General features: G+C 38.0%; 2 protein-coding genes across 2 annotated transcripts in view; both read right to left on the bottom strand.

Annotated features, from left to right (window-relative positions):
• Positions 1 to 27,427, bottom strand: SEC61A2 (SEC61 translocon subunit alpha 2). The gene is made up of 12 exons (XM_045069107.1): positions 27,292 to 27,427; positions 25,140 to 25,207; positions 24,010 to 24,075; positions 17,308 to 17,386; positions 13,846 to 13,977; positions 13,614 to 13,723; positions 8,244 to 8,397; positions 7,120 to 7,280; positions 6,572 to 6,769; positions 4,498 to 4,689; positions 4,053 to 4,129; positions 1 to 1,076 (listed from the first exon to the last, which is right to left on the bottom strand). The coding sequence occupies exons 1-12, from the start codon at positions 27,296 to 27,298 to the stop codon at positions 890 to 892; spliced, it is 1,431 nt and encodes a 476-aa protein (XP_044925042.1). The 5' UTR covers positions 27,299 to 27,427; the 3' UTR covers positions 1 to 889.
• Positions 25,157 to 27,528, bottom strand: part of DHTKD1 (dehydrogenase E1 and transketolase domain containing 1) — a 61,807-nt gene continuing 59,435 nt past the window's right edge. The window contains exon 18 of the transcript XR_006603345.1: positions 25,157 to 25,207. The gene's annotated coding sequence lies outside the window, so the exon portion shown is untranslated. The remainder of the gene's footprint in view (positions 25,208 to 27,528) is intronic.

The following is a 27,528-nucleotide window of genomic DNA, read 5'->3' as shown; positions in this document are numbered from 1 at the left end:
TTTTATTAAATAAAGGTTTATTTTCTACTGTTTACACTCATGTTGCTGCTGTAAAGTACAACAACATACACAAATTCCTAGCATGAATTACTCATTGTTCACCCCCACTGAACTACAGACATTGCTTGAGAATTAGATCTTTGCTTTAGGGATTAAAAAAAAAAAAGAAGAATTGGGGCTTCGTATCTTGAAAGAATATTCTCAAGTGATGTGTTGGAATTCGAAGGCATAGCCAATACAGTAAAACAGCACCAACTGCTGTCACTGGGAAGAAAGGAATGAAAACCAGGAGTAATTACAAGCAGTTGTTTCTAGGAACAGCTGGAACTGAAGCTCAGCGTTGCCCATCTGGGCTGAGTGGCAGCTGTGAGAGGGGACACGTCAGGCAGGGGACGGAGAGGGAGGGTGGGAACGTGGATACTAGGAGTTAAAAAAGTATAAAAAGTTAATTATATCTAAAATACAGATTAGATATAAATGTTCCAGAACTCATTAAATAAGCTCAAAAATACTGGAAAGTGGCAATTTGAACTACATTTATTTTTAAACAAGTGGGGGGAAGAGTGAGTGTTCTGAATGTTGTGTGCAAAACTGATCCACGTCACCATCTCACCGTCACAAGTGAACAGGGCAAGGCGGGTACATTGGTTTCCAGCATCACAGGCAACACTACAAGTACATTTTTGAACGAATAATGTAAACTTCAGTTTTAAGGCAGCTGGTACTAATGCTGCACACGGGCTGAGCTCGGCGCCCATCTCACAAATGGGCCGGTGAGCGCTTGAAAACAAACCGTGAGGGAAGAAAAGGGGAACCAGCATTATTTGACAAAAACAATGTGTCAAAATTATTTTCCCTTTCACACACACAGGAGGAAATACTGGAACATTTAGAAAAACAAAGCACCCATCCCACCGACTTCAGCCTGTTCCTTGACAAAAATTTCAAAATACTGATAAATAATAGTGACGGCAAGCAGGATGCCGGTGCCAGAGCCAATGGCCCCGAGGAAGTCAGCCAACACTGACAGGGCGCCGATGCACAGGCCACCAAACGCTGCCGCCGTGGGGATGTACCTGCAAGACAGAACAAGTCAGTCAGTGCAGGGCAGAGGGCGCTGGGGCGTCATCGTCACGCTACACCGGCAGGGGGCCATCTGCGGGGATGATGTGCATGTCCCACGTGCTGCTGACATACAGATGGAGACTTTATGACTCAGGGAAGGATGTGACCTGGATTTCTAGAAACCAGTCAATAGCCAAAAAAAGCAATACTTGATTTTTATGGCACAAGATTGGAATCCTCAACGTTGATTTAAGTATTAAAATATTCACTATTTTAGGGGCTCCTGGGTGGCTCAGTGGGTTAAAGCCTCTGCCTTCAGCTCAGGTCATGATCCCGGGGTTCTGGGATTGAGCCCCGCATAAGGCTCTCTGCTCGGCAGGGAGCTTGCTTCCCTCTCTCTCTGCCTGCCTCTCTGCCTATTTGTGATCTCTCTCTCTGTCAAATAAATAAATAAAATCTTTAAAAAAATTCACTATTTTAAATAGGTCGTCTTTAGCTCACTCTTGTAGAAGAAGACTAAATTTCAAAATGCTTTCTATGTATCACATTTACATGACAAGAGGCGAATGAATGACCCTCTTTACAGGAACTCAATCTTGGCTGCACATTAGAATCGCCTGAAGAACTCTTAAAAACAATGGGATTGTGTTTAAAATACTCTAAAGAATGGGGAAAAAAGACTGAGGGAGATGGTGGATAAACAGGAAAGCAGACTGAGGCTAACCACTGAAGCTGGACACAAGTTGGGCACCTGGAGGTTCATTCTACTACTCTCTGCAACCTACATTCTAAATAAAAAGTTTACATAAAAATACAAGTGCCTTTCAACCAATGGTTCTGGAACAACTGGATATCCACATGCACAAAAAGAAATCTGGATCCCTATCTCACACTAAGCACAAAAAAAATTAGCTCGAGGCAATTCAAAGACCTTAATGTAAGAGCCAAGATTCCTAATGGAAAACAAGAATAAATCTTTGTGACCTTGGGTTAGGCAATGGTTTCTTAAACCCTAAGAGCAGCACAAAGCAACCAAAAGAAACTGACCTTCATCAAAATTAATAATTTGTGCATCAAAGGACACCAAGAAAGTGAAAAGACAAAGAATGGCGAAAGATATTTATAAATCATAAACCTGAAAAGAGGTATATCCAAAATATTTTTTTAAGATTCTTACAGCGGCTCATCCCCTGCTTTCGGCTCAGGTCATGATCTCAGGGTGCTGGGATCAAGCCCCGGGTCGGGCTCTCTGCTCAGCAGGAAGCCTCCTTCTCCCTCTCTCTCTGCCTGCCTCTCTGCCTATTGTGATCTGTCAAATAAATAAATAAAATCTTAAAAAAAAAAAAAAAAAGAATCTTACAACTCGGTAACAAAAAGACAACACAATTAAAAATGAGCAAAAGATCTGAAAAGATATTTCTCCAAACAAGATACACAAATAGCTAACTAAACGCATGAAAAGATATTCAATGTAATTACTCATCAGGGAAATGCAAATCAAAACCACAAAAAGCTACCACTTCATACCCACTAGGTGGCTATAATCGAAAAGTAAGTCGTGCTTGCAAGGATGTGAACTGGAAGCCTCATCCAGGTGGGCACGCAGACCAGTATGGCCACGCTGGAAAACAGCCTGCCGGTCAACATGTTAAACACAGAGTTGCCAGATGGCCCAACAATTCCATTCCTACAGGAATGAAAACATGTCCACACAAACCATGTTCAAATACGTTCTTAAAAGCCTTATTCATAATAGTCAAAAACTGGAAACAACCAAAATTTGCATCAACTGATGAATGGACGAACAAATGCAGTATAGTACATCCATATAATGGAATATTGCTCACAAATAATGCCTGAACTCTGAAAACCTTACACTACGTGAAATGTCCAGAATAGGTAAATCCATTGAGATCAAAAGTAAAAAGTTGGCTCGGGGGTGGGGAATAAGCTCGGAATGGGAAATAACCAGTAGGTATAAGGTTTCTTTCCAGGTAATGAAAATGTTTTTGGTTTGTTTTTTATGTTTGTGGGGTTGGGTTTGTTTTTTGTCTTTTGTTTTTTCATAATCTCTACACCCTATGTTGGGCTCAAACTCACAACTCTGAGATCAAGAGTTACATACTCCTCTGACTGAGCCAGCCAGGCACTCCAGTGACAAAAATGTCTTTTAAATTACATTGCAATGAGGACGCCTGGGTGGCTCACAGTTGGTTAAGCAGCTGCCTTTGGCTTAAGTCATGATCCCAGCATTCTGGGATCGAGTCCCACATCAGGCTCCTTGCTCAACAGGGAGCCTGCTTCTCCCTCTGCCTCTGCCTGCCACTCTGTCTGCCTGTGCTCACTCTTTCTGACAAATAAATAAATAAAATCTTCAAGATAAATAAATAAATAAAAATATATTACATTGTAAATATTACACACTTTGAATATACTAAAAAAACTTTCTGATAAATAAAATCTTTAAGATAAATAAATAAAAATATATTACATTGTAATGATTATACACTTTGAATATACTAAAAACAGAAACCATATACTAAACCATATACTTCAAATGAATAAATACATTTGTATGTGAATTATAACTCAATAAAGCTGGTATCAAAAAATAAACTAATGCACAGGATCCACCCTAGACCAAATAAATCTCAATTCCTAGAGATGGAATATCAGGACTTTTTAAAAGCTCCCAGGGGATTTTATGTGCAGCCAGACAATGAGGACCTCCCATCAAGAACATTTTAATACTGGGCTGAGCAGTGAAGGGAACACAATTTTAAAAAATAATTTAGATGTCAATTTTGATGGGGAACAATTTTAGAGAACAATTCAGTATTATGTTAAATTTTGGTTCTGTGTGAAATAGAAAAAAATGATTCATATGCAAACAGGATAACATCTGACAATAAATTAAAGATTGAAAAACCAAATACATGTGTATGTACACACATACACACATCAAGGATTAAATTTCATGACCTTACCTATTAAGCTCATGAACCATAGAGGTATCTCTGTGGCCCCTCATTACCATTTGCTGTTCTTTAAGCTGCTTAGCTACCTGCCAAGAGAAGAACAACTTTGAAAATCGAACTGTAAATATTTCAGTTTACTATCTACTAGGTGTAAAGTGCTTTCCACACACTAATAAATCAAATAAAGACCCTTAAGTAGGCACTGTCATACCATTCCCATTACATCTGAGGCTCAGTGGTGCACACCACCTATCACCCACACATTAAACCAGTGTTTCTCAGTCTTCTATTTATCATCCCCCTAAAACAGAAATTAAATACTAAGGAGTAAGAATTTGTTGGGAAGGGTTAAGAATGTATGACTTAAAAGCTTAAATTATAAAAATAATTAAGAGTGTTTCAATTACAACTTTGAAATTAAAAACGTTTATTTTCAAATACAACAAATACTTACATCTTTGGCTGAGGAACCAGACACCTCTATCCATGTCTTAGAAAAGAATGCACATGATCCCAACATGAAGATGATATAAACAACCACATGGACAGGATCCTCAAATATGGCGCCCATGGACTCAGGAGGAGAAAGATAGTAACAAAGCCCTCCTACTGGGTAAGAACGAGCAGGTCCTCCCCCACTGACATCCTACAGAACAAGAATAAAAAGGAAAGATGGTGAACCCAACTGGTCAAGATACATTTTTATGACTTTTCAAACTCCTCAAAAATTATGGCAATGCTTTCAACTCAAAGCCCCTAGAGTTAACAATTCTGTATAACTTAAAGATTTACTTTTGTGTCTAATATCTTCACTCCTTCAAAATTATACGGTGAGCATCTACTATATAAAAGACATTGTGGGGGCGCCTGGGTAGCTCAGACGGTTAAAGCTTCTGCCTTCGGCTCAGGCCACAATCCCAGGATCCTGGGATCGAGCCCCGCATCGGGCTCTGCCTGCTTCCCTCCCTCCCCCCAACCTGTCTCTCTGCCTACTTGTGATCTCTGTCTGTCAAACAAACAAACAAACAAACAAATAAATAAATAACATTGTGAATATATTATTAATAGAAGAATGATCTTTTAAAAACCAACATTATAATACATTTACAAAAAAAACCTTCCTTCTTTTCCTAAAGACAGGAATATGATGACATTTACATTCCATCTCTGATTACATGTAGAATCTGAAACTTTCTGCACTATACAAGAGTATGCAACATATTCTTTCACTTCGAAGTATTCTATGAAGAATAAAATCAAATGATCAATAATATTGACAGATGTGCTCGCTTCGGCAGCACATATACTAAAATAATATTGACAGATGACTAATAACTGCCTAAACTTTATACTTTTTGTAAGAAATGTATAAAGAAATAGTCCTTTAATATTTAAAATAGGATTTTTATCCAGACCAACATTTAAGAATTTTTATACGAACAGAACCGGGAACAGTGTTAAGTTTTCAGGCATAAGGGGTGGGAGAGCAATTTTTGCCTGCAATGATTAAAATGTCTGGTTCCTGAATATACATTTCAAGATGATTTCTTTACTGTGCCCCTAAAATCACTAATCCCCAATCAAAAGCACTGTTTATAGACATAATTCAATTTCTCAGTAATTCTCTCATTAAAAAGGAACTTAGTTAAGATCACAACACAATCTATACACAAACTACTCAATACATTTACTGCTATTAAATTATTACAGTCATAATTTCTGATGGATTATTAGCTCACAAAGGGAAGGACCACATCTTCCCTCATTACAGGTAATCACATTTCCATTACATGAGTGGAGAAAGAGTACTGTGGATAAACAAAATCCTACTTCCTTCAACTAACACTCAAGAGTTACTGTCTTACCCTGTTAACCTTAAAAAAAGAAAAAAAAATGACCTTTATTGTAGAAGCAGAAAGATCTGTCACTGTAACTTACAATGTAACAGGGAGCATATGAAGATAAAGGCATAGAATAAGCACATTTCAGAAACAGTGACTATGAAAAATAACAGTTGTTAAAATACAAGTTGTACAACTACGTATTCTGAAGAAGAATAAAAGACCATGGTCTCTTTTAATTTTATAGTTTTAAAAGAGGAAAAAAATGCTCCTTTGTCATATGACAGAATTTAAACCAATTAAAATTCAATCCGACAATAACTCACACTTCAGTAACAACAGGGCTGGACTGCTTTGGAAGAAGCTATGATGACAGGATCTATAAAGGGAAGTCAGAAAGTCCTGGATTCTATTTCTAGTAACTCTGTGCTCTCTCCGGTCTAGTAATCACATGCCTCTCTCTAGCCCAGTTAATCACAACTAGTTTATTGCCACTCAGGCCATGAAAAATGGGGGTAAAACATCTTTCCAAAGAAATGATAAACTCTGCAGCAAGTAAGTGAATCTGAAAAGTGAATCTGAAGCAACTGCTTCAATTATGGCTCATCTCTTTCAGTTACAAAATATAACCATGAAATGCAAATTACAATAAATATGAATGCTTAGAATAAATAACAAAATACTCACAGCCCACTGTCCTAGTAAATTTACTAAAAAGTTGCCACTAAATCGAACAGACAGCATCTGGGAAATAACATACAGGTTTGACACTAAGGCCGACTGGAGAATAATGGGAATGTTCGAGGTATAGAAGAGCTTGATGGGATAGCTACTGTACTGTCCTCGATACCGGGCCGACTTGATGGGCAAGTCAACACGAAATCCCTAAAAAATGAAAATGAAGAGGAAGTAAGAGTTACTGCACATCTCAACTAAAGAACACAGATGACAGGCAGAACAATACAGTGGGGAATGTGAGAAGCAACACTAACATTTTCCCTGCTACACACACACACACACACACACACACACACACACACACGCTGAAATGTAACTCTTGTTCTATGCCATCACCACCAATATTTTGCACCTCAGTTGAAAGAACAGAATTATTTGCTTGACTAGACTCTGCAACACTGACTTGTCAGATACTGACATTTCAAATAGCATTCTTTTCTTTAAAAGCAAAATAAAAATCCACATCCCCCTGACTCCAGTGAAGAAAGTATACGTACCTGAAAATATATAACAACGGCAAACACAAAGACTGTAGCGATGAGGTTCATGAGATTGGGTAAATTCTGACGATAGAAAGCTTCCCTTAAAGCTCGGACCTTGTCTGTCCTGGTGGCCAGTAAATGAAAGAGCGCTATGACTGCACCCTCAAACTCGGTACCTGATAAATCAAGAGACAAATTCACTGTAGACTCTTTCTCCAGAGCTCTCCCTAAGATCAAACAAATAACCTTGAAACTCCAGTACATGGCAAAAATAGGAATCAAAATCATTCATCAATGTTTACTCTATAAATCAGCCATGTGTGGGGCTTCTAAAAATCTTTACATCATGGAGGCAAATGTATCTTTTTTAGCACCAATCTCAAGTTTTCTCAAGAGACTATTCTTGACGAAAACAGCTAAAGGAGAATAAGCCTAAGCAAATATTTAGGTCATAATGATTTGCCTCTCCTTTACTTTAGGGAAGAGAAAGGGAGGGGAGAAAGCGGCAGCAAAGCAGAATAAAGATGTCAGAATCAAAAGATCTATGTCACTCTATCGAGCTGGCTTTTAAGTTTATTTTACCAAGAATACTAATAAAGCCATCATTGCTCTTTTCTTAAGGCTGGGATCAGTTTAGCCGTTAACTGTTATGAAGCTTGGATGGCATCGAAGACAAATGGAGATGGGCAAGGGGAAAGACAGAATGAAGGATTTCAAAATTTAGTTGCTACTGAAAGCCAAGGAGAGTGGCAGCAAAAGTATTAGTGCTCCCTGATGATACAATAAATAATAGTGTTTTCATTTGAAAAATCTTAATCCACTACCTTTTCCTCCCCCTGGAAATGCGGAAATCGGTCAAATCAATGACTTCTGCGGCAATGGCTTAAATAACATTTTTAAAAGCTTGTTTGCAACCACTGAAATTTTCAACGAGCAGAGGCTACTATTTAGATATGATTCTTTCTGAAGTACTATTTCATACTCCACAAACTCTGCTGCTTAACTCTTGAGCAATTAGCACCAGATGTCCCCTGGGACAGCAAACCAGGATGTTTACAGGCACGTCCTGCTCCGTGATGGGTTACTTTCCAGCACACATCCAGCAAAACTCGTGCAGTTGCAGTCACTGTGCAATGTACCTCTGCCAGTGTTAATAGTAGTGGGACTAAAGGCCTTCCAGACAATGGTTTCACAGATGTTGGTGGCAATAAAGAGGGAAATACCAGACCCCAAGCCGTAACCCTTCTGTAGCAGCTCATCTAACAGCAGCACAATCAAACCAGCAACAAACAACTGTGGGGAAAGAAATGCAAGTAAGCTGAAGCAAGAATAAACTCAAGAAAGGGGAAGGTGAACACCATTGACTATTTTCAAAGTACAGGCATTTTTAATAGTAAAACCCACTTGTTGCAATATCACTGTTATTACTCTCTGCATCTTTTTAAACCCCACTTTTGTCAGAAGTCATTTCTGCAAATCAGATGGGTGGAAACATCATTACATTATAAAGCAGACATTTCGACCTTTAAAGTATTTTTTATAAACCATTTGAATAGTGTTTTGTACAATGTTTAAGTAAGGCCTATTAAAAGCACTCTAAAGCAAAAATGTTCAAACTTGTTCAATTTAGGACAGCAAAACACTGAAAACATTCCAAGTAGTTCCAAGGAAGTGAAAAACCAAATGAAATATGGTAGAATAACAAGACGCAATTGCATACTGCCACTAAAGGAAAAGTGTGTAAACCATGCTGATACACTTTTAAGGTATTATGCATAATACTTGAGTAATTATATTACATATACAGTTACCAGTGAACAACACAGGTCTGAACTACACAAGTCCACAAATACACAGGCTTGGTTTTTTTTAAATAAATACACTGCAGTACTATAAATGTATTTTCTCTTCCTTCTGATTTTCTTAATAACATCTTTTCTCTAGCTTACTACATAGTATAAATATGGTATATAACATATAAAATGTGTGTTAATCAACCACCTATGCTATTGACAAGGCTACAGGTAAATAGTGGGCTGTTAGTAGTTAAGTTTTGAGGGAGTCTAAAGTTATATGTGGTTTACAACTGCATGAGCGGGATCAGCACCCCAACCTTAACCATAGGTGTTAAGGCTCACCTATAATATATAGAGAGAATAACTCAAAAAGAGCACAAATTAATATGTATAGAGATTATAACAATGTCAAAAATGCACTCCATACATACAATGACAAAGACTGAATGTAAATTTAAAGACAAGGATCTGCCAGGTTCTTAAGCTCATCCTTTTTTTAAAAAATAAAAGCATAATAACTTTAGTTTATGTGAAATTGAAAATTCTTAATTTTCTCCTTGGAGAAGACATTTCTGTAAAAGCATACACCAATTAAAAATAATCCATAGCCTTGCAAGTGACCTCCACAGTCATGTCTTCCCTGCACTGCAGTAACCTGATCAAGAGGGAAAGAAAAGATGCTTCTAGGCCTCCAACCTCACACCTGTCCCCATTTTAGAAACCCCATCCTACGTAAGTGAGGAAATGCCACCTGCCTTCTGCCCAGCTCTGCAGCCTCCCACCCTCTTACTCGGTTTACCTGACATCCCCCGTTACAAAAGGAGCAAACTACAGAACACCATTTTAAGCATGCTTACCTTCAGCAGTTTTTTTTTTCCCCTTAACTGTCATTTTAGTGGTTGTACAGAGCCTAAACTGTCTATTACAGTCTTTTAGTTTGACTTTCAAAGGATTGGAAAAAGGGTGCAATTCTTCAAACTTCTAAGAATGCTCATGAATCCTTTACTGTTTGAAAACCAAGCTTAACACTTTGACAAGACAAAAGAGAAGTCAGGATTTAGTACTGAGATTTTAATTTGACCACAATTATGTAAAAAGTAATTAAATACTCCCAATTAGAGAACCAACCTTGTGCAGGGACTAACTGCTGTCCTCAAACTACCAGCCCACCAAAAAGTATGATCGTGGGCTTCTGATTAAATGATCTTTCAGAGTCATAAAGTCACTCTGAAATACCTGTAATTCTCCAAACCACGTGTTCAGACCAATAACCATCGGACTACAGAGTGATTTATGTATGTCCTGTGAAAATCAAACTCATATTTTTCTAACCAGAGAAAAGAGAAGTCTAAATGAGAAATCATTTCCAAAATCTAAAGAATGAGATAAAAGACCATAAAAAGCATGTGAACTATACCTCTGAGGTGGGAGATGCTGAGAAACCAAGAAGCTAGAGCATCTCATTGACTACAATACTGACAGAGACTCAATGCTATGGGCACGTACTTGTGCAATGTGTCACAGGTAGAAATCTCTAAATCAGGCATAAAAATAACTCTTTACATTTTAATTCTGCTTGTGCATGCACACACATGCACGCAATTGTACAACATGATACTTACCTTTCCTGCGTGCCATGCACACTGGTATTTTCTATTCTGTTATTTTAATCAAGATCCACTGTTTAGATTTCAAATCTCACTAGTTGAAAGACATGACCACATGAAGGAAACAAGAATAAGGCAAGAAACACCTTACCTAACAACATGCAAACAGTTTTCACAACCTATGTTTCTGGGTGAAACACACTGATCCAATTATCTCTCTTTAGCACATCCATACATTCTCAATGTTAGCAATGCCTTTAAAGACACACTACCTACCTATCACCAAACACATTTCTCTATACATTAACACTGAAAGAATTAACCACAAGTATTTGTACGCCAGACTTTCTATTTTTAAAAAAGTATATATCCATTTATTTCATTCCTGGAATATAACTATTCCCTGACTTCTGATACTGGGGGGTAAAAATTAAAATAGCTTAACTCTGTTTTATCTCAAATTCAAATTTGCAACAACTACACAGGAGTCCATGCTTTAACCCAGAACTGGTCAGATGAAGTTCTTCAAGAATCCAAAATTACCCTTACTAAAATACTAGAAAAATTGTACTGGAGCATAATGTTCTAAGAGCTAGGTGCCAATTCCAAGTGTCTTTTAACACCTGGGGGTGCCTGGGTGGCTCAGTTGGTTAAGTATCTGCCTCTGGCTCACGTCATGATCCCAGGGTCCTGGTTTCATGATCTCACAGTCCTGGTGTCATGATCCCTGCTTGGCCGGAGTCTGCTCCGCCCTCTCCTTCTGCCCCTCCCCCTGCTTGTGCTCACGTTCTCTCTCCCTCCTTCCCTCTCACTCAAATAAATAAAGTCTTTAAAAAATAAAGATAAAAATTGGAGCTATTCTTTTTTTTTTTTTAAGATTTTATTTATTTATTTGACTGAGAGAAATCACAAGTAGACAGAGAGGCAGGCAGAGAGAGAGAGAGAGAAGCAGGTTCCCTGCTGAGCAAAGAGCCCAACGCGGGACTCGATCCCAGGACCCCGAGATCATGACCTGAGCCGAAGGCAGCGCTTAACCCACTGAGCCACCCAGGCGCCTAAAAATTGGGAGCTATTCTGAACTACAAGTTGTATAAAGCAAAGGCTGTAAGGAAACAAAGTAGGACAACAACTGACGCATCAGTATCCTCAACAATGGCAAAAGCACACGGAGAGATCCTAAGCACCGAAACACATAAATCAGTTTTCAGAGGCTCCTCTTTCCCAAGCCACTGCAACACTGCTTCCTCTAATTCTCAAAGGTTATATATTTGCCAATCAGTTTTTTTTTTAATGGAGAAATAAGGACATTATGGGAACACACTAGAGCTCAGAAACCTACCAAAGACTGCTAACACATTAAAATTCCTTACCTGGTCAAAAGACAAAATATTTCCATCCAGTTAGAAGAGCACTCCCTGTTGTAATGACACCGATAACTACTTGAACAACCTAATTCTCTTTGTTCTAATCATATGCACAACAAGATCTTATTGTGCTTCTTATAAAGGTTTCTCATTAAAAAAAATGGTCAACCATGCCAATCTGAAATGGTCCTATTTCTCAATGTATATATTAATAAGTTGGTATTTTAGTTTTATTTAATAATGTTTTTCTGAAATTAATGCTCTGACCATTAAAAAAAAATGTTACTAAGTGAATCCTAATTCCATAGATTGAGGCATTTCTAAAATAACCAGGACTCTAGATGTTGTGTTTATTAAAATTCTTTTCAAAATCCCATAAATAATTACTATGTAACTTAAGTACAATCCCTTAGTGGATAGCCTCTCTAAATGACTTCTAAGGACTGTACATTAGAGAAGTATCTTCTAACTTTGACAACTCTGAGACACTTATTACAGGGATAATTTTATATTGGTCTTTAAAAGTTCAATTCCAGGGGCACCTGGGTGGATCAGTGGGTTAAGCCTCTGCCTTCAACTCAGGTCATGATCTCAGGGTCCTGAGATTGAGCCCCGCATCAGGCTCTCTACTCAGCAGGGAGCCTGCTTCCCCTTCTCTCTCTCTCTGCCTGCCTCTCTGCCTGCTTGTGATCCCCCTCTCTCTCTCTGTCAAAAAAATAAATAAAATCTTAAAAAAATATAAAAATAAAATAAATAAAAGTTCAATTCCAAAGAAAAAAAAAAGTTCAATTCCAAAGGATCTACTTTAAAAATCCATGGAATATATGTATACAGGTTCATCAAGTTCACGTATTTTACTGGCTATAAGATATTATTTGTGATGCCATCATTTTATACACCACTAAGAAATAAAAAATATATCATCAATTAAACTATGACACAATAACTTATCACAAAGGATTTTTATTTTCTACTTATAAGAAAAGCTATTTTAAACCTAAACACAGATTTTATCATCTAACATGTTCTGTGTTTTACTACACACAGTGACTGTTCCATAACAAACCAGACACTCTTGCAGGCATTTCAAACAGCAACTAATCTCAAAAACATGTTGCACCAACAATGCACACAACCAAACAATGCAATGAACATGTGACCAGCTCCAACCAGCTGATACACATATGCGCACAGTGACTACTATCACAACTGCTGCCTGGCTGACAGCAAATGTGGGGCACCATCAGCTGTAAGAAAAAACACCCTGGGGGAGCCTGGGTGGCTCAGTTGCTTAAGTGTTTGACTTCAGCTCAGGTCATGTTGCTGGGGTCCTGGAATCGAGCCCTGCCTTAGCTCCCTGCTCAACGGGGAATCTGCTTCTGCTTATCCCTCTCCTTCTGCCCCTCCCCCTGCTCCTGCTCTCTCTCACTCCCAAATAAATAAAAATCTTTTTTAAAAACATCCTGATTTCAAAGACATCAAAAAGTAAAAAATGTGCATCTAAAAATTGGTGAAATATAGTTGATCCATAATTCCTTATACTATGCAGCTATGAGGCTATTAAGATAAATTTTAATTTTTTATATCAACACAATTTATATGTCACTTCAATAATCAAAATCTTATAATTAAATAATTCAGAGGAGGAAAATTAATGTAGCAACCACTTAAAGAACTGTTAGAAAGGAAAAAAAGGGGTCAAACTGTTTTGTTACTTGCAGATGAAAAATTGGATTTCTTACCTGAATAATGATAAGGAGACAGATGCCAGCACCCATTTCAGCAGGATCCCCATACATGCCCGTCATGACATACACAATGGCTTGCCCAATGGTAATGATCATACCAAATACTGACAAAAATTGGGGGAAAAGGAGTACATGCTTACAACCAAAGACAAAAAAGACTAGGAAAGCATCTTTACCGCAAAATTCTTAAAATTTGGAAAAGACTCTAATTGTATTAATAGCTCACGTTTCTGGGCTCCATTGAATAGAGCTCTATCTTTGGGTGTATCTCCAACTTCAATGATTTTGGCTCCAGCTAACAACTGCATAATCAAACCAGATGTTACAATTGGGGAGATACCCAATTCCATTAAAGTTCCTGTAAAGGAGAAGGAAAAAAAGTAAATCTTTCCTATACCCAATGAGGATTACAAGTGTTACAATCCTTAATTATGTCTATTAAAACACATGCTCAAATGTTAACAGGCAGATTTTCATTCTTTAAGCATTAATTTATTAACACATTCATTTACTTCATTTATTAACACAACCTTGCAACAACTCATTGAATCAAAATTACTATTTCCAAAATAGGTAAATTTCAATAAATTCTAAACTTAAAATGTTAGAGAAATCCTTTGAAAGATATCTCCCAGAATATCTGTCCAAATCATTATTTTTAAAACCTACACTGAACATTTTATTTTAATGCAAAACAAGAAATACATACCAAGCCTGAGAATTAAATACCAAGTTAATAAAAAATGACATTTAAGACTATCTGTGACTCTTCTAATTCAAATTCTAAAAACACATGGAGAGTCATCTAAATAACTGTTGTAGAACATTTAGTGGCATGAAAAATGTTCATGCCATAGTGGATAGCAAAATAAAAAATTTGGAAACTAGTATTACAGTTTCATTCCAGTTAATACTTGAGTGGAAAAATGGTTTTCTGTATTTTAGTCTGGTTGTCAAGATGTGGTTATTTTTACCCAGTGAGATTATTTTCTTCTTTTTGCCTCTCTTGATTTTTTAAGTTTTTCTTTACAGAAAACATATACTGTACTTATAGTGAAAAATAAAAAAACCAAATATGCCAAGTGTATAAGTTAACATATAAAATGATTAATTCTATAGCATCAGGAATACATTTTCACTGGTCTTTCTATCATACCACAACCTTAAATCCTGGCTTTTATAAATGTTGAAAAGGTGCCCTTAATATGAGAAAAGATTCCATTCTAGTATTCTTCACTTCTTGTCAAATACTTCAACAGTAAAAGGTAACATTTCTTATTGTTAAAACCAGTAGATACAGAAATAGGAAGGTAAACATTTTTATTAAATAAAATCACAAAATTTATAACTTTCAAATGGATCTAGTTTGAGAATAAACATAATCAAATTTTAATGACAATTTCATATAGGAAATATGGTACCCCAAATCAGTAGGGGAAGGATAAAGTGACCTTACCAAATGCCTGGCCATTTATAAAAAAATCACACCTCTATTTCTTACCTCATGACTTACATCAAAATAAAGGCCCAATATATAGAAAATTTAACCATATGAGAAAAACAACAAAAATACTACAAGTGAGTATGCTTATCATCTTGGAAGAGAAAAAGCCTTTCTAAGCATGACAAAAAAATTGAGAACCCACAATGGAAAAGACACATGCTATGGTTGTATCTCTAGATACAACTACAAAAATTCCATGTGGTAAAACACTGCATAAAAGTTTAAAAAAAAAAAAAAAGCTGCATAAAAGTTAAAAGAAAAATATTTGAGCACAAATGACAGAGTTCATATCTTTAATATACAAAGAGTTCTTACAAATCAATTAAAAATGAAGAAACCAATAGTAAACAAAATTTAAAAAGGAAAAAGAACACAATTTGGCTGCACTCAATAACGTTCTTTCTCAGGAAATACTGACAGTACAGGAGGGGACCCCCACACCCAAATCTGAACTACGTAACTCTGAAACTCTAATCAAAGCTCACTGAGCCCGGTGTAAATCGTACAGTTTGGAATTTTGAGCTAAGAAGCAAAGAACCCAGGAATTTGGGGAGCTAAATCCCAAAGAAAAGGTTCCTGGTCCCTGCTGCTGATCCAAAGCTGCCTTGGTTTTCTCTCCCAGCCCAGGCTTAGTTGTTCTACTCCCTCTACGGATTGCAAAAAATGATCAGTATCTTTCTAATAAATTCCATTTTTGTGTTTAAACTGGTCAGTAATTTTCTATTACTTATAACAAGTCCACTCAGAAAAAAATCAAATATTCAATAAAAATATAAGATGATGCTCAAGCTGACCAACATATAAATACAAAGTACCAATTTTTACCTGTCCAACTTCCAAAGACTAAAGGACTAATAATATCCACTGATGGAAGAAAAATGTCATTCTCATATACAACTGCTAAGTGTATAAAATAGTACAAAATTTTTGGAAGATAATTTAGCATTATTTATCAAAAATTTAGGTTTTTGTATCTTGCACAGTAAAACTTCTAGAAATTAATTTTATTAAAAAATGATAGGAGATAGCATTACAGTTATGCATTCATGGTAGCACTGGTTAAAATGATACAAAATTGGGGAAAAAACTTAAATGTGTGACAGAAGAGGACACTAATGGCCTCATACTTGAATGGAATCATACTTGAAGTACCCTCCCTACTTTGTCTCTAAGCCAAAGCTTTATATAAAACTGCATACAAATTTTGGTGCATTTTTTTTTAAATGATTAACCATTATTTCTATTTTAATCTAAAAAAATTACCAACAAAGCCCTCATGATCCAGTATCTACCTATCTCTTTAGCCACTGCTTTACATACAAGGGCTTTTAGATCAGCCTTCCCTCTCCCATCGCTTCCTTCACATACTGAACTCCAATTCAAATGCTACCAGTATTGTCTCCTCTGACACTGCAGATCAGGGTCTTTCCGGCCCATGCGAAACGCAAGGACCAGACTTCAGAGGGTCATGAAGCTCAAAAAATTTTATGCAAAATCTGTGCGTGTGAGTATATATGAATTTTTCTTGGGAAAGTATACATAAATTTAATAGAGTTAGATTCAACTAATGAGTCATTGAACATTTTATCAAAAACTAATGATGCACTATACCTTTGCTAATTGAATTTAAATTAAATAAAGTAATACTGTACCAAAAAAAATTTAATTAGAGTCTCAAAGAAAATATGACCCATAAAAGGATGGAGGACCAAAGCTCCTGACAGCGCTATCACTCCATTCTCTGTTGTACATCTATACTCTGTACATACTTCTATTATTATAATATATACAGACTTTTTAAAGTATTTACGTGTTGGTCCCTTCTCCTTGGCAACGGGTTTCTTTTACCATACGCTCCCCACCCCTGTAGACATCAAAATAGTTGTTTCCAGGGCGCCTGGGTGGCTCAGTGGGTCAAGCCGCTGCCTTCGGCTCAGGTCATGATCTCAGGGTCCTGGGATCGAGGCCCGCATCGGGCTCTCTGCTCAGCAGGGAGCCTGCTTCCCTCTCTCTCTCTCTGCCTGCCTCTCTGTCTACTTGTGATCTCTCTCTGTCAAATAAATAAAATCTTAAAAAAAAAAAAAATAGTTGTTTCCACATTTTCACATCTACTTGATGTCAGTACTAATGCCCAGTATGAAGGCAAACAAACAAACAAACAACAACAAAAAAAGAAGTACATACCTCTGTTAGATGCAAGAATAACTCTCATCCAGTAGAAGGGATCTGCAGAATCTGATGACATTATTCCAAACAGTGGTATCTATAATATTACATAAAACAGTTTTAAAAAATGCATTACATAAATTAAGTTGGAACTTAATTCACAACTCAATTATTTAATGTTTGCAATACTTAGAAGAAAAAAAAAACACTACTTCTCATGTTCTGTAACAAACAAAACAAGTGAACCCTAAGAGGAAAGTTTCAGGTTTTTTTTTAAAGATTTTATTTACTTATTTTGACACAGAGAGAGCACAAGTAGGCAGAGCAGCAGGCAGAGGGAGAAGGAGAAGCAGACGGTCCACTGAGCAAGGAGCCAGATGTAGGGCTTGATCCCAGGAGCCTGGGAATCATGACTTGAGCCAAAGGCAGTGGCTTAACCAACTGAGCCACCCCGGTGTCCTAAAAGGAAAGTTGTTTTTTTTTTTTTTTTTTTTTAAGATTTTATTTATTTATTTGTCAGAGAGAGAGCGAGAGCGAGCACAGGCAGACAGAGTGGAAGGCAGAGTCAGAGGGAGAGGGAGAAGCAGGCTCCCTGCGGAGCAAGGAGCCCGATGTGGGACTCGATCCCAGGACGCTGGGATCATGGCCTGAGCCGAAGGCAGCTGCTCAACCAACTGAGCCACCCAGGCGTCCCGGAAAGTTTTTTTTAACAAAAATAAAAACAGAAATCACTACTTACACAAATCTACTAGTAAAAACACCTATCAGGATGAAGATTTGTTGCATAACAATGTGAATACACTTAACACTACTGAACTATATGCTTAAAAATGACTAAGATGGGGGTGCCTGGGTGGCTCAGTGGGTTAAAGCCTCTGCCTTCAACCCAGATCATGATCGCAGGGTCCTGAGATCGAACCCCAAATCAGGCTCTCTGCTCAGCAGGGAGCCTGCTTCCCCCCTCTCATCCTGCCTCTCTGCCTACTTGTGATCTCTCTCTTTCTCTCTGTCAAATAAATAAATAAATAAAATCTTTTAAAAAAAAAAGAAAATGGCTAAGATGGTAAATTTTATTTTTTTTTTTACAATTAAAAAATACCCCTATCAGTAAATTATAGGATATATCCACCCAGTCATAGAATAATTTTGCTAAGCTATGGGTGCTAATGACAGCCACAGTCACAGTCCAATGTTAGACTCAAGGTTTTTTTATATATGTGTGTGTGTGAATATTATGCAGCCACTAAAAAGAATCTTAAAGAAGCTTGTAACAGCATAAAGAAGTGCTTATGTTTTAATACCAAGTATGACACCATGGTTATCAAACTGGGGCAATTCTGCCCCCCAAAGGATATCTGGCACTATCCAAAGACATCTTTGGGTGTCACAACTTGAAGGGAAATGCTACTGCACCTCGTGGGTAGCGGTCAGGGATGCTGCTGACCATCCTACAATGACCCCACAATAAAGAATTAACCAGGCCTAAAATTCAGTGCCATTGTTGAGAAACCCTGCTATAAAAAGAAAGGTACAGAATTATATAAATGGAAGTCTGATACTATAAAAATATGTGTAAAAGATAAAACTAAGTGTAAATATTTAAAATCCTGAAAAGTAATTATCTGTAGGAGGTAGGATTAAGGCTTTTTCTTTATTCTTCTCAGCATTTATCAGATTTTTTTATAATAAGTACATACTACATTTTCATCAGCAAAAAAAAAGAAAAAGAAAAAGAAACTCTTCACTTCAGAATGTTTCCTATTATATGACCGATGTTCAGGATACAGCTCCTGGTCATACCTCTTCTCTTACCATGCAGGGATCAGACACAAAGAAAAATACATTTCCAGTTTCAAAAACCTTCTTTACACAAAGCTGACTTTTTTTTTTTTTTAATTGCAAAAGATGCTGCCAACAATTCTGAACAATCCATATGATCAACCTTACCCTTTCTGGGCATCTGGATTTATTAGCTGGGTAGCAAAGCTGGTGAAGCAAGAAGTATGGATATTTTATGTCCCCTAATGCTGCAGATACTCTTCAGGTAATGTGAGAGATTGAGAGGAAGGAAGTTAGTGTATAAGAACCAATTAACACTACAGGACAGTCCACATCACAATCTTCCATAAGTGGGAGAGAGGTCAATCAGTCAAATTACTTTGCTTAATTGCACCTGATAGAGATGGCCATTACCTCCACAATTAGATGATTTGTGGGACAATGAACAAGAAAAAGTCAGCCAACCTGCCCTAAGTAATGGCATTCCCTCCTTTCTTGAAGACAACTGGATTATTAAACTCAATGTCTGATCTTATTCCTCTCAGTAAAATCAATAGCTATGGGTTTACATACAACAATAGTTGAGCAGCAACTCCCCCATGCATAAGAAAACACACTTTTTTAAACATGTAAAATAGTAGAAGCTAACAAGAGTGAAAAAAGCTAACAAAAAAGAGGGGTGCCCAGGTAGCTCAGTCAGTTGAGCATCTGACTCAATCTCAGCTCAGGTCCTGAAATTAACTTAGGGTCGTGAAATCAAGTCCCACACTGAGTTCCATGCTGGATATGGAGACTACTTTAAAACAAAACAAAAAAACTAAGGAAAAAGAATAAAAAATCCATGAAGTAGCGTAAGAAGAAAAGGGATCATGAACTGAAGCACTGGCGGTAATGGGGGTGAGAAAAGTGCAGACAACTGAGAAGCAGAGAGCCCAGCATGAAGCTGCTCCAGCCATCACAATGGGAAGGCAACAAAATCCTCACAATTCCCACAACATTCCAAACCTGGAGAGGAGCAGGCTGCACAGATAGCCTTATCTTTTTGTCTTTGGTTAAAGGGACTAGAAACAGCAGCTGGGATGAAACAGAGAAGTGAGCAATGGGGCTTTCTTCTGGTGACAATTACAGGGTCACCATGAGTTGGGAATGAGGGAATGATCTGAGGTCAGGAATGGAACAGCCTGTTCAATCACCTGATGAGAACCACTCGGGAGAGGAGACAGCCATGCCCACCTAGTAATTATTGCACTTATCACTGCTTATCTCACCTCTCACCATTCCCTCCAACTAAATAAAACTCGGTGAAACTGGAGACCCCAAGCCCCTTAACTGTGGCTAGGAGGGGAAAATAAACCTGTCTGGAATTCAATGGAAAGAGATTCAAGAAGTTACCAGCCCTGGGCAGAACTGCCTAAATATGAGAAAGATATAAAACACACTTTGGCAACTATGCAATTATACTGCAGGAAAAAAAAAAAAAGTAACATAAAATGCATAAATTAATTTATTGCATGAAACAGTCATGAGAAATACCACACTTTTTGAGCAACACAATTCCTACGGGTCTTGGGTTCTAACAGCCAAGCTTAAAATATTTACTACCGAGCCCTTCACAGAACAATGTTTGCTGACCCTTGGATTAGAAAATTCAATATTGTCAAGAAGGTAATTTTTTTCTAAATTTACCTATAAATTCAAAGCAATACAAATCATAATCCCAGCTATAGAAACTGACAAGGTGATTCTGAAATCTATACAGAAATATGAAAAACGTAGAATAATCAAAAACCATTATGAAAAGAGAAAACAAAGTTGAAAGACTTTTACGACCTGATTACAGGACTTCATATAAAGCTACGGTAATCAAACAGTGTGACCATAACAATGGAATATACATGAATGGAAAAGAACAGAGTACAAAAATATATCCACACTTATACCATTAACTGATTTTCAGCAAAAGATGCCAAAGTAATTAAATGGAGAAAGAAGAGCATTTTCTGGCTATCCAAACAGAAAAAAATGAACCCAAACCTTACTTACACCATACACAAAAATTAACTTGGACTACATCACAGACCAAAATATAGAAGCCAAGACTATAAAATATTTAGAATACAGGAAAAAATCTTCTCAACCTTAGAAGATAAGAAAACAAAAACCATGAACCATCAAAGAAAAAAGTTGCTAAACTTCCAAAGGAAGGATTTTTGCTCTTTACAAGATATTAAGAAAATGAAAAGGCAAGCCATATACTAGGAAAACATAGTCATAGTACATTTACATGACAAAGGACCTGTATCCAGAAAATATTTTAAAAGGCATGTAATTCAGGGCACCTGGGTGGCTCAGTTAAGCATCTACCTTCAGCTCAGATCATGATCTCAGGGTGCTAGGATCAAGCCCCACATCAGGCTCTCTGCTCAGCAGGGAGTCTGCTTCTCCTTCTCCCTCTGTTCCTCCCTCCCCGGCCCACCCCCCCCCGCCCTCCCTGCTTGTGCTCACCCTCTATCTCTCTCTAAAATTTTTAAAAATCTTTTAAAAATGCGTATAATTCAATGAGACAATAATAAAAATTTTTAATGAGCAGAAGATTGGGAAAAGACACTTCACATAAGATAAACAAATGCCCTATAAGTACATGAAAAAATTGCTCAATATCATTTACTAGGGAAATGCAAATTAAAACAACACCCATTAGAGTGACTAATACTAAAATGCTCAACAACAGGAAGGGCAGGCAAGGAAGGGGAGAAACTGGAACTCCTATACCTGCCTGATGAAAATAAAAAATGGGGCAATCACTTAGAAAAAAGTTTGACAATTTCTTATAAAGCTGGACATGTAATTACCATACAACCCACCAATTCTACTCCTAGGTATTTACACAAGAGAAATGAAAACAAATATTCACAGGAAGTCTTGCCCAGGAATGGTCACAGCAACTTTATCATAGACAAAACTTGGAAACAACCCAAATGTCCAACAGCAGGTGAACAGATGAACAAATTTTGTACAGTCATCTAGTAGAACACTCCTCAGAAATAAGAAGGATGAATTACTGCTCTACCAAACACAGGGACAAATCTCAAAATACTCATGATAAAGCCAGAGCTAAGGAATGATACTGCATGATCCCACTTAGATGAAATTCTAAAAAAAACAAATCAAATTATAGGAACAGAAAGCAGATCAGTGCTTGCCTGACACTGGGGGTGAGTTGGAGACTGACTAAGAGATTACACAGAACTTTCTGGAGTGACAGAATGTTCTGTATCCCCTGAGGTAGCAGGTATGTGGGTGTCTACATTTGTCAAAACTCTTCAAAATGTACACTTAAAAAATAAGTGTATTTTACCATACATAAATTATACCTTTATAAATCTAATTTTTTTATGGAGGGGAGGGGAATTTCTAAGATGTTAAAAGTAGCTGGCAAAAATATGGATGATTATTCTTCTTTTCTCTCTACTTCTCCGTATTTAAAAAAAGTTGTCAGGCGCCTGGGTGGCTCAGTTGGTTAAGCCACTGCCTTTGGCTCAGGTCATGATCCCAGATTTCCAGATCGAGTCCCCAATCTGGCATGGGGCTCCCTGCTTAGCAGGGGGTCCGCTTTTTCCTCTGACCCTCCCTCCACTCAAACTTTCTCACTCTCCCTCTCTCTCAAATAAGTAAATAAAATCTTTAAAAAAAAAAAAAAGGCTCTCTCTCTCTGACCACTGAAAACAATTTTAAACTAAGTACAGCAATAAAATATCTTTTTATTTTCTTTTAAGATTTTATTTATTTATTTGTCAGAGAGAGAGCGAGTGAGAGCAAGCACAGGCAGACAGAGTGGCAGGCAGAGTCAGAGGGAGAAGCAGGCTCCCTGCGGAGCAAGGAGACCGATATGGGACTCGATCCCATGACGCTGGGATGATGACCTGAGCTGAAGGCAGCTGCTCAACCAACTGAGCCACCCAGGCGTCCCAGCAGTAAAATATCTTGATGACCAAATTATTTCACTCTTCAAAAAAAAATACATTTGGCTTTTCCCCAGACTATGGACTTAATCTGCTCTACTGCTTCCTAATATAAATTTTTTTACTTCGTTTTATGTATTTTCAATAGCTCTTTTTAAAATTTTTTTTTTAAGATTTTATTTATTTATTTGACAGAGAGAAAAATCACAAGTAGTGCAGAGAGGCAGGCAGAGAGAGAGGAAGAAGCAGGCTCCCTGCTGAGCAGAAAGCCCCATGCAGGGCTCAACCACAGGTCCCTGAGATCATGACCCTAGCCAAAGGCAGAGGCTTTAACCCACTGAGCCACCCCGGTGCCCCATCCTCAAAAAAACTTGCACCTAAAGCATCTAGTTTAATCCTCTCAACAATCTTGTGATGGGGACAGGTCACATTTTACCCTCATTCTGTGAACTTAATCTCTGCAAAATACTAATAAAAAGGATCAATGAATTTTATCTATTTATAAATACAGAGTATCACTGGGGTTCTAGAATTTGACTTTTTGAGACTTTTAAATTAATATATGCTATTTACAAGATGATTAAAGGCCAACAAAATAGAAAAAACATTTGCAATGTATATGTCGAACGTTTAATGCTTTTATATACAAAAATCTGTCTTTATACAAAAAAAACTCAAGAAAAAAATGGGTAAAGATCATTAAATGCACACTAAGAAAAAAAGAATAAAAATGTTCAAACCCACTAATTTAAAAAAAAAGAATACACAGTAGGACAAGATAACCATTTTCACCATCAACTCAGATTAAAAATAACAATGCTCAAAATATTTCAGGCTTTATTTTATCTATTTAATCTATTTTATCTATTTATATTTATCTATTATTTAAACTAAAATAAATTTTCTCAAATTATAGCCAATCAAAACCCTCCAACAACAGCATAGACATTTAATTAATATTTTGGTTTTGGTTACATACCTGACAACATACTAAGAAAATGAAGAGAGTTATGGCAGTCCATAGTACCTTCTCTCTAAACTGGATCTACAACAAAATAAGAATGATCAATCAAAACCAAGAAACAGCAAATACAAAGCAAAATTCCACATTAAAGCATAACATTCTGCATCATGACAGGCTCCAATTATTTACTATTAAAATACTCTCACCTAGTTAGTATCAGCTAAAGCAAACAGCTCAACTTTTTAAACATACCTTCTTTACTTCTCTGAGAATTAAGTAAATTAAATACAGGCAGGCCTCAACACCCTGAACTACATTAACTGAAACCAAAAAGGATAAAAAGCAAGACACAGATCCAGTATGCGTGTACTTCAGTTAACCAGCATTATGCAAAGCAGGGACTGCCCAGGATAATAGTATATGAATATCTTATGGAATATGAAAAGCTAGAGCTTCTCGAGATGCCTAACATGTAACTGAAACAACTATTTTTAAAACCACAAAGCAATTAAAAAAAAAAAGAAAGAAATACACTTCTAAATGGAACAGTAAGTTTAACAAAAGTTTCACACACCTATTTCTGTTAGTTTTGTGAGATATCGAAAGCACAGAAGAGGACTGTCAGGGAATTGGCCAGTTTGGGACTAACAGTATTACTGAATTTAAAAACCTGTGTTCCAAAAGTGCACAAGGATTCAAGAATAATTTGATGCAGTCATATTATTTTCTGGGTGCATTTCTGTGATTCTTCTATGTATTGAATGACCAAGAAATGGGAGACATATACTTGCACAACTGTACATCATTTAGGTAAAACAACTGTACTCATCAAAAGTGACCCAGCAGACTGAGTCATTCATAGTGCAGTGGGTCCCTAGAGATAGAATATCTTATCTAACACATAGGCCAAAGAAACACTTGGTTTGGAAATATCCCAACTTAAAGAACAGACTTTTTAAAAAACAGAGGATAACCCATCTAAACTGGTTTAAACTAGTGTTACTTACTTTCCGCCTCTTGCAAGGAAGAGCAGTTCTATTTCTCCAAGTATACCAGAAAAGGGTTGGGGACAGTTAATCAATCTTGCTAGTTCAGTAGAGTAAGTCATTTAGCTACCCTCTATATTACCAATATGTTATACTTACTTTCCTTTCAGGTTTCTGAATTTCTGGTAGAACTGCACAGAAAGGTTTGATAACTTCTAAAAATTTGACTGTAAAAAGAAAAAAAAGAATATCTCTGTTACAAAGTTTTTAAAAAGAGATGTACCTTTTTACAGAAACAAATACAAACATCCTCTAACTTTTAATGAAGATTCATCCCATTCCCACCTCCAAAATAATCACAGTACTCTCCATTTCAAATATATCAGGGAAGAGAAATAATTAAGGGACAAAAGTATCCAAAAGTTTTAAGGGTTTACTCCATAGAAGCAAATACAAATACCCTTGTGCCATGATTTTGCTTCCTCATGTTGGTATCCAGCCCTTTTATTTATACAGAAAAGGAATACTTTCATAAGCATCACTACATCAAGAAAGAAAGAAAGAACGAGAGAATGCAGTCTACTACATTACCCACACGACAATGTACTATAGAAGAAAATAAGATGTATCAGAGGAAAAATGCAAGAGGAAATGTGCTGAAACTGCAGAAGTGACTTAATTTAGATGAAAAGATGCTGAAATGCATAAGTGAGAAAGATTATGGATTCACCTTCTACACAGAGAGTTTTGTGTGTTTTGTTTTGTTTTGTTTTTTAAGTATACAATCTCTATTTCATTTCACTTACACCAACCTTCATTGCTTGGTTGCTCTCCCACATAACGATCTCAAAGTACTTGTGTATGGATGATAATCAGCCCAGAAAATGACCATGACATTTCATGAGAAAGCACGGCTTTTCCAGACAACTTATAACATATCAAAGTAAGATAAACCAAGGTTCTTTAAGGATAGACACTATATTCTGGCACAGCTTAAGTCAATTCCTGCCAAAGAACTGGAGAATGAAGATGATATTCTCTCAGTCTTTGCCAGCGTCTGTAATGTGCAGAAACACAAGAAGGCACTATTAGTTATGATCATCATCTTCTACAGAGACTGCAGTCTGTATCCTAACATCAAGAAATTGTTTTTAAACTGACCTAACTAATTACACTTTCATAGTGAGCTAAAAGCTGACTATATAATCTTCTCATGAAACTTCTCAAAACGAAGGCAGTCACTGACATTTGACAGAACTCAGAAATTCCCAGAGGCAGATACTCGTTGCCCAAGTGCCATTTTGGACTATTTGGAAAATGTGAATTATAGAAGCTTTCTTCTCTAATGCAACACAAATGATCAACCACATCAGAAAACTTCCTAGACTCCTTTATCCCTCTTTCCTTCCCACCTCAATCCAAATCACCCTCCCAGATTTCTTGGCCTTGTCCCATCACTGGTGTTGGAGAGCTCCTGTTCAAGCAATGCTTCTGTCGGCCACTTGTCTATTCTTGCGTTGCAGAAGGTCACGGATTAAAATGTAAATTCAAGGTCAGGGGTCTCCTCTATTTCCTTCCTAAATGTTCACTAGTTGGCCAGTGGATGCACCGCTCAGGTTTGCACGTAACCATTCATCCAACGAACATCGGCAACAGCTATGTAAGTATATGCGTGAATGCATGGGCCGTTGAATGTTCAGAAGATAACCCTCAAAGATCCCCATAATTCAAGGCCTTGTCCCTAAGGCTTATACAACCTCACACACAGTGAGTTTTCAGTCAACGCTAGAAAATAACTGAAATGAAAATTTCAGGGAAAACGCTATGCTGCCAATCGCACTTTCTTCCTCCCCTAAAATACATGCCATGCATCACTTTAAAAAAAAAAAAAATCCAACAAGTCAGAGAGCTTTATTCATCACACTAACGTGCCAAGGAAGGGTGACTTGGAAATAAAAATGTGAGCTTCCTAAGCTCCTGAAAAATTAGAAGTGGTCCAGGTTTCGCTCGGTTCCCTAACTCCCCGCCCCCAAAACCAATGGCTTCCCCTCTCCGTCCTCCGCTCCCCGCCACCTAGCGAGCGCAAACCCCGGGCCTCCGGGCCCCGGGCCCCGCAGGCGGCTCGGGAAAGGCCGCACCGCCGAAGGAGCCTCGGAGGAGGCCCCCGGCCCGCGCCCTCCGCAGCGGCCCGGCGCGGCCCGCGCCTCTCCCTCCGGCCCCCGGGCTGGGCGACCCCGGCCGGGCGCCCGCCCTACCGCCCGCAGCCCGTGGAGGCCGGCAGCCCAGCGAGTGCTGCGCCGCCGCTACTCACTGCCCATGGCGGCGGCTGGGGCGGCCCGGCGGGGCACGGCGGCCTCGGCACTGCCTTCGCTCGGGTCCCACGGCTCGGGTCTCGCCGCCCGCTGCCGACGCGCTCCTGGCCGGCCCCGCGCAGGCTCCGCCCCGCGCCACGTGACCCGCTCGCCGGCCCCGCCCCCCCGCCCCCCCGGCGAGCGCCCGGCAGTTGGCAGCCGGCGCGGCGGACGTCCGCGCGTTGCCATGGTCACCG

The sequence above is a fragment of the Mustela putorius genome, unplaced genomic scaffold (assembly GCF_011764305.1).
Source record: "Mustela putorius furo isolate JIRA1106 unplaced genomic scaffold, ASM1176430v1.1 tig00003913_pilon_pilon_pilon, whole genome shotgun sequence".
NCBI lineage: Eukaryota > Metazoa > Chordata > Mammalia > Carnivora > Mustelidae > Mustela > Mustela putorius.
Note: the sequence above shows the minus strand (reverse complement) of the source record. Positions and strands in the feature narration are given on the sequence as shown.